The sequence below is a fragment of the Micromesistius poutassou genome (assembly GCF_964030765.1).
Source record: "Micromesistius poutassou genome assembly, contig: SCAFFOLD_1192, whole genome shotgun sequence".
Classification (NCBI taxonomy): domain Eukaryota; kingdom Metazoa; phylum Chordata; class Actinopteri; order Gadiformes; family Gadidae; genus Micromesistius; species Micromesistius poutassou.
The window spans coordinates 7,501-15,997 of record NW_028178403.1 but is presented as its reverse complement, the minus strand read 5'-3'; the positions used below and the strand labels follow the sequence as shown (position 1 = coordinate 15,997).

Genomic DNA, 8,497 nt, shown 5'->3' with positions numbered 1-8,497 from the left:
GTAATAACCACCACAGGAGGCTGGCCACCTGCAGCCACTTCTCTGACATGGGAGGTGGGCGGCGGTGGGGGGGGGACGCCCAGAAACAGGAAGCCGCTCTTTAAAAGCCATTTTCAGGCTGCTCTAAACCCTGAATGTCCCCTTCCCTGCCTAACAACCAGCACTTAACTCAGCCAGACGACAACAAAGTCACACTTAGTTGTGCTGTGGAAAAAAAAAAAAAAAGGCTACAAAAAAGAACCGGAAACGTTATGGGGTTGCTGCCGTACATGTTTTTGAAACATAACATTTGTGCAACAGGGAAAACGGGATCGAAAGGGAAATGTCACGTTCAGTGGATATGCAGAATATTTAGATATAGTTTCATTCTTTATTTATTTAAAAACAGTCAAATACGCAGTTGCAGAAAACCACCAATAAAAAGAGAAACACTTTTAATTTAGCCTGCTGACCGTCGTCTCTTTTTGTGGATGCCGCGTCTCCCTCAGCCGACCCCATCGACGTGCTGCGGGTGCTGGAGCTGTTGGAGGGCATGGAGGGCGTCACGGTGGACGCGGGCCTCTGTGCCAACAGGAAGGGCGTGGAGGAAGCGGACCTGGCGTACCGGATAAACAGAAGGATCCAGCTCAGCGCCCCGACCAAACAGCTCTTCCCCGGTACCCAGAACAACATTACATCACGTCCAACTACCACGGTCCTGTAATGCCATGATATGTTATGACATGCACTTGTTTCATAATGACAATCTATCATCAAAAGACATCTACTTATCGACCATATTTCTATAAGATAAGATTTATACTTCAAGATTTAGATATATATTGGGGTTTCTAATGTCATATGAAAAGATATGAGGTTTGTGTCCTTTCAACGGATCCAACTCATTTCACTGTTGTTATGGTTTATGTATGTCCTCATTATTATGCTAAGTCAGTCAATTGGGGGCTCCTGCGTGTTGGGATTATGTTGCTACACGCTGTGGGCTCTAGCAACTGTTCCTACAACATGTTTTCCAGCCCGCTCCTATCCTCAAACTGCTGCTCCTCAGACTGTCCTTTCTTCTCCTTTCCTTTTCTCTCCCCTCCTCTCCTCTCCTTCATTTTCCTTTCCTCTCCTCTGCCCTCCTTTACTTTTTATTCTTCTTACCTCCTCTCCTTAATGCCCCCTCCTCACCTACACCTACTTATTTCGTTCCTTTCCTTTTCTCTTTACTGCCCACCCCCCCCCTCCCCCCTCCCCCTCCCAACACACACCTTTTACCTTTCCCCTCATTCCCTCTCCTCTCCTCTCTCTCCTCTCCGTGTTCCCGTTCCATCGTTCCCCATCACCTCGCCACCCTCTCCGCTCTCTCCGCTCTCATTGATGAACGTTTTTCCCCTTCCATAAACGCCCGCCCCAGACTCCCCGTTCCCGGAGGACTTCTCCCTGATGACCACCCTGAGGGCCAAGAAGGATGCCCAGTTTTTCCTGCTGTCCGTGTACGACCAGCAGGGGGTGCAGCAGCTCGGCCTGGAGCTGGAGGTGGGCCGGTCCCCCGTGTTCCTGTACGAGGACCACCGGGGACTCCCCCCGCCCGAGGACTACCCCACCTTCAAGAAGATCAATCTGGCCGACGGAAAGTGAGGATTAGGTCCCGTGTTTTGGCCTTCACTCACGCTGTCGATTTCGATGGATATCGCTGAGCCTGTGTTTTTTTTTTAATATGTATATTTAGTCAGATTTCTTCATCCTGCTTGCTTAGCACTAAGGAGTTGTGTATCCCGATCTATTATCTGCCTGTTGTACGGATCTAATTAGTCTCTGGGCCTCTTGGGCCTAAGATTTACCCCGTAAGATCGAATGCTGGACATGCCACAAAGACCTGTTTTGTCGTATCTGCAGATTTGCTTTGCATCGCAATCCCAACGTTACCGATTATTTAGTTCCACGAACGGTTGCAAGAGGAGGTAGTCTTGGCATTGAGGCCCCGGCAGGGAAGTGGACGTTAATGTATGCAATAGGTTATCAATACACTTGACTCCATCTTCAGGTGTATTAGTTACTTTATGGAGCTGCACACTCCATCCATCACAGTTCCAAGAGTCTTTGCCGTCTCTTTGTGTTTTGTCATTTAGCCGCACACAATCCCACCCTCTGATTCAACCAGTATTCGCTGATTACTGATTATATGAAACATTGTAATTATGTATTCCTGTTGTCTTTTAGCATATATATTAGCCTCAAAGGTTACTATAGGGCAAGATGAGACGGAGCATGAAAGTAGTTCATGTGCCGAACAGCGGGATTCGCTGTGACAGTTAATTATCTGTGCAGTCATATTCAGACATCACGGCAAACATTTTAATCTTTTAATCGTTTGAACGCTGCATTCAAGTAGGGAGTTTGAATGTATTTTCTTTATAGGGGGTTCATTTTCTCCGTTCTTAGCCTTGTGTGCGATACAATTTCAATGTTACCAAAGAAATCATGTGAATGCAACAAACAAACTTCTTTTCTTATGTTTTTAAAGAGGGGGAGGAATCTCTCGTGGTCAGTGTTAATCAAGTGTTTGGCTCCCACTCAAAAAGGTTTGGGCTGCAAACCCCAACATCTACTCGTAGGCGTCCCTGAGCAAGAGATACCCATATCCGGTCATATAGAAAGATATAGAAATCCCCCTTTTTGTCTTTGTCAATTCATAGTGTAATGGTTGTGGCGTTGTGCTGTTGTTATTTCTGTCTGTCAGGTGGCACAGGATCGCCTACAGTGTTCAGGGCAGAACGGTGACCCTCTACGTGGACTGTGTGAAAGTGGAGACCCTGGATCTGCTGCGGGGGACGGCGCCGTCGTCAGCACGGAGGGCGTGACCGTGTTCGGCACGCGCCTGATGGACGAGGAGGTGTTTGAGGTGGGCGCGCACCTCGAACGACCACTTTCATGTGGATGGCCGTACAGCTATGGTTGGGTGACTTGCGGCCGCGGGACATGAGGTTTAGCGTGGTCTTTCGCTGTCCGGTGGTGTTGCTGTGAAAGTGCACCGCTTCCCCCCCCCCCCCCTTTCATGGTTTCTATGGAAATGTTGTTGCCAGCACATAGTCACGAACCGTTACCTCTTTACCTAAAACTTTACCTAATACTATTCTGGGTTGTCATATAGTTGCATAGCAACCAGTCCCTGGGTGATGCATAAAGGTACATACTAAAAAGCAACTTGGTGATGCCATTAGGAGGCAAACGCCAGACACTGACTCATCCATTTGAGTCATCCTCTGGAGCAGTCTAATACAGTAATTATTGGTTGTAGGAAATGCCAGACTAAATAAAGTAAAATACACACGCGCACACGCACACACATGCACACACACGCACACACTCACACACACTCACACACACACACACACACACACATACACACACACACACACACACACACACACATACACACACACACACACACACACACCACACCCAAACACACTTGCCTTGAAGGCTTTGATGCACTGGTGTCATTTTCCATTCATAAATAAACCGTATTCTCTCTCAAGTGCTGCATGTCTGCCACACCGATGCAGAGCCTGTTGAAGCAGTGATGAGTGAGTTGAGCTTAACGTCATGTGGGTTGTGTGTGATGTGCTGTGACTAAGGTGCCAACAGTTTCCCCTGTCGGGCCTCCCCTGTCGGGCCGCCCCTGTTGAGGGTTGAACCGGGTACACCAGGGGAGGGGAGGGGAGGAGCAGGACGAGGGGTCGGTGAGAGGACGATGAGGGAGAGATGGTGAGAGGCCCGGTCCAGCCATTAGCCCCACCCTGCTATCATCTCTCCCCCCCCCCCCCCCCCCCCCCCAGCCATTGCTGAAAAAAATAATAATAGTAACTCCACAAGTCCCTATTTTCATTCTACTTTAGTACAGATCTCATGGTGACTCTGTACTAGTGATCGACCGATATATTGCCGGCCGATATTATCGGCCAATATTTGAGTTTTTTACGTGTATCGGCATCGGTCGATTATTTTTGCCAATTTTTGAATTTGAATTTGAATTTGAATTTTTTTAAACATTTTTTCCCCGGCATGATTTGCAGACAGTTCAATAAATGTTCCTTTTTTAAGTTGAGACTTATAACATTTGTTCTCATCATTGTCTCGTTTTTATGATGTCAACTGGGGGAGCAAAAGCAGCGTCGGCTCCAAATATCAGCTCAAGAACATCTGTATCGGCGTATCGGTCATCGGCTGATGACCATCGGTCGATCCCTGCTCTGTACTGAACGTATCGTTTGGCCCCGTTAGCCCACCACGGCTGAGGGTCTGTGCGTTTGTGTGAGAGTTTATATGGCGGGTGATCATGAGACCCTTTGACTTCCTTGGTTGGTGGAATTCCTTGAGCCGTCGCCTGTGGCAACGGGTGTCAGAGGCTCGGCCCTTATTACCTGGATTCTGTGCATCGGGGAAGGACGGGGATCCATGAGGGGAAATTACCCCACTGTGGTTATACACTCATTACATTCTGAGTCATATTATTTCTGCTGGATTTCCCCGCGTGGTACGCAGGTGTGATTGTACGGCCGGTGTTCATGTACGGGGGGGGAATATTAGGTTTGAACCGGAGGATGTTCGGATTAAACCCTCCCCGGTCTTTGAGTCCCTCTGTTTTTTCGGTTGAGTGACTGTTATTGTCATAAGTTGTCGGTTTGTGTGCTTCCCATGACAAAACGCAATCTCTGCTCCCTTGTCGTTCCATGTGAGACTTGGCTCTAAATCACTCGCCCGCAGCCTGGAACAGATCAGCTTACCAGCCCCCCCCCTCCTCCCTCCCTCCCTCCCTCCCTCCCTCCCTCCCCACACACCCCACAACCCTCTCTCTCTCTCTCCCTCTCCCTCTCTCTCTCCCTCTCCCTCTCCCTCTCCCTCTCTCTCTCTTTCTCTCCCTCTCCCTCTCCCTCTCTCTCTCTCTCTCTCTCTCTCTCTCTCTCTCTCAGCTCATGCCCTTAGGCACAGTGTCTGTACAGAGCAGGATCAAGGAGGATGGAGGAGGACAGAGATGTAGGATGGGGAGGTTGTAGGCTCACAGCAGAGGCCATCTTCCAGAACGCCCTGAGGGGACGCAGATAAAAAAACCTCCGTCCCCACCGACATTAACATAACTTAACTAGCTTCAGCCCTGGAAAAGTACAGCGGGACCGCCTTATTAGCAGTCCCTTTTCGGTCCCCCCCTCTCTCTCTCTCTCTCTCTCTCGCTTTCTCTCTCTCCCTCTCTTGTTCTCCATCTGTCTCGTGTGGGTGTTCTCTCTCGTTCTCTCTCTCTCTCTCTCCCTCTGTCTCTCTCGTTCTCCCTCTCTTGTTCTTGTTCTCTCTCTCTCTCTTTCTCCCTCTTGTTCTTGTTCTCTCTCTCTCTCTCACACTCCCTCTGTCTCTCTCGTTCTCCTTCTCTTGTTCTTGTTCTCTCTCTCTCTCTCTCTCTCTCTCTCTCTCTCTCTCTCTCTCTCTCTCTCATATACCTATATGCACTGACACACACACACACACACACACACTTTCTCCACTCTCGCCCAGGAAGAAGCGCAGATGTCATTTTCTGCTGACACGGGTGCAGCCACGCCTCCGGGTTTGCTCACCTTGTCGATAATTCCCACTTCTATCACCGCGCCGGCGCCCGCACCCTCACCCTCCCCTCGCTGCGTTCGGCCTGAGTCCTATCATTACCTTAATTGCTTCTCCCCTGCCCCCAAGTCATTCTCTACATCCCCCCCACCGACCCCCCCACCGACCCCCCCCCCACCCCCACCCACCTTGTCGCTTTCGTACTCTGACAGGAAGTCCAGTGTTTTCTAATTCCCTTGGAGTGCAAAGGAATGAGACGCTGGCTCGCTGTGGTCGGATTGCTGTCAGATTCCTGTCAGATTCCTGTCCCCCGAGCGCAGACATTTATGAGTTGGGGGGCAACAGTCCATCGCTCCTGATACATGCCCATGTTTGGTGTGCTGTTAAAGCCTCTCTCTCTCTCAATGCTCGGTCTGTACACCCTTGTACCCAGAAAGAAAGAAAAGTAAATAAATAAATAAATAAATAAATAAATAAGACGGTTTTCTCATTCTCCCACGGACTGAAAAAAAGATGATTACTTCTGGGGATGAGTCATCTGATCTAGCCCCTGAATCATCTTGTCTCACCGATCAATTTATTCCATGAGATGCGTCGGGGTGTTGGTGCGAGCTGCTTGGTTTTTTGTTGTTGTCCTCCAATGGCGCGTGTTTGTTTATGTAAGGCTTATTCGTCTCTGACCCGTGGCGGAGGGGTACCGGGGGGGGGCTAAACAAGGCAGAGCTCACCCATTGGTGCGCTGCTGCTAAGCTACAGACATACTGTAGCTCCAGTAGGTCCACAAAGCTATGCGCGAGGCATAGCTTTGTGTGACCCCCCCCCCCCCCCCCCTCCACCTCCGGGGGTCTGGCTAGTACCAGGGGAGTACCAGCATGCAGTGGGGCGGTTCATGTTCAGGCCTCTTGTTCCCAGGCCCCCGGTTCTCTGAGTCTGGAGGAGGAGAACAAGAACGAGGAGGAGACGGCGCTGTTCCGGCGATGTTCCCCCAGTGTGGGAGCCCGGGGCGGGGGTCTAGGGACTGCACTCGGGGGCCCCCCTGATGCTTCTATTGCTTCCAGATTGCCTCCCAAAAAAAAACACGCGTGCGCGCATCGCTCCGGTTGTTCTCCAACGCTCAGCCGTGCGAGGCCCTGCTTGTGTTTTGAACCTAAGGCAACGTGTGAACGTGAATGTCCTCCGACGGGGTCGTACTCCTGCTTGCTGCCCTGCTCGTGGGCCTCTCTCCCGCGCACTGGTGTGCTGATGTGCGCTGGTTTAATCCGTGCCAGGGTTATTTCGTGACACACTTTTGATCTTTTTTCGTTTTTGTGTCAGGGGTTGAGTTGAAATGCTTACTTTCAGGCTTACTGGCAAAGACGCGTCGAGGCCCTGACCTGTCAGGGATATTCTACGAGGTGGGCTTAACCCAAGCGGTCAGAGTACAATTCCCACAGAAAAAAAAAGCCACATCATTGCAGGATGAAATGAAAAGAGTGGAGGGTTGCTGTGGATATAACCGCCCTGGTTAATGATTTCTGTAGAATCGTGGTCAGATGTTTTGAGTTAGCTGACAAGCATCTGTTACATTTCAGGCAAAAACAAAACACCAACCAAGGACCAACCAAGTGATGTTTTATTGCAGTAAGCCGTTTAGATTCTAATAAACATCTGCACTCGCCGTCACCCACAGGGAAGCCAGACTTGGTTCTTATGACTCACCCTTTTTGTGTCCTTATAGAGGCCTAGCATTTATTAAGTCAGAGGTGAGTGTCTGGTTAGGAGGGGACTGGAACTCCGTGGTCCAAGCTGGAAGTTGAATGAGGGGACACATCCGCAAAGTGGGCCGGACTAAACTCACGGTACCTGAACCGGAGACCGTTGTCCCACAGCTGACTTTTAGATGTGTCTCTGTACATGGAGGGAGGGGGACTTTGTGTGTCATGTCATAGACGCCCCAAGGTCCTTAGTGGTTTCCTGTCCAGTGCCACACACAGGCTTTCCCCTGCTAAAAGCCTTTACCGCTGAAGAATGATGAGTATGCATGGGAAACAGTAACTTGAGGCTGGCGGCTGGGGTACTGGTGGTTAGGATGTTTGACTCCCAGACAACATGCTCTGGCTTTGAACTTCAACGTCAACACTCTACTGACTGGTAGGTATCCTTGAGCAGGGGTAATTAATCCCTAAGCCGCTCTCTGAATTCAATGCACCTCAAAGATTTAAAATGGACTACTTATCCTAAGAGCGAGGAGCTATGAATTGTTGAATGCGTATAATTTTTATCATTTGATTCAAGGCAAAGCCGACTGTTTCCTTATTGTGCGCTGTCCTTAAATACATTTTAATAACCGCACATTAATGGCGGGAGCATGTTTATATAAGGAGCACGAGCTGGTCACTGAGTGAGTTCACCAGCAGGGCACACGTTGATGTAGTGGCGTTGGTCTGGCCTCTAATTCCTCTTTAATGAATAACAATGATAACGGCTTTATCGAGTGTATAATCTCCCTACAAATTGATCACAGCTGCGCAGCTGCCTTTGGATACCGTTGTGCTCTCTAATGTGAATGTCGCTTTCTTTCAATTTCCACCGATTCTAATCCTTTCCATCCTTTCCAGTTGCAGTGCCCCAGAGGACATGTGAATTTAGTGGACATGGCATACTGAACGGGCGATGTCGCGCACGTCTTGTATTCCACAAGGGCCCGGGCGGTGCAGCGTGGGCGTGATAGACGTAGCGTTTAGCAGGATATTTAGAAATGAGTTATTTTGAAGGGGGGTGGGGGGTTAATAGGAATTAGGCGGGGGGGGGGGGGGGGGGGGGCTGGCCTTCTGTCTGCGTGGTGATTTGTACGCAGTATTTAGTCAGTCCTTCTGGGCTCGAGTAGGAAGTGGACGAGGTCATTGACACGGGGATGAGGGGGAGCGATTTGATTTGT

General features: G+C 49.8%; 1 protein-coding gene across 1 annotated transcript in view; it reads left to right on the top strand.

Annotated features, from left to right (window-relative positions):
- Positions 1-524: 524 nt before the first annotated feature.
- LOC311374565 (collagen alpha-1(V) chain-like) overlaps positions 525-8,497 on the top strand; it is an 11,238-nt gene continuing 3,265 nt past the window's right edge. Inside the window, exons 1-3 of the mRNA XM_084490386.1 lie at positions 525-656; positions 1,400-1,619; positions 2,726-2,887. Coding sequence (XP_084346512.1) covers positions 533-656; positions 1,400-1,619; positions 2,726-2,846 — 465 coding nt within the window. The 5' untranslated portion in view covers positions 525-532 and the 3' untranslated portion in view covers positions 2,847-2,887. The remainder of the gene's footprint in view (positions 657-1,399; positions 1,620-2,725; positions 2,888-8,497) is intronic.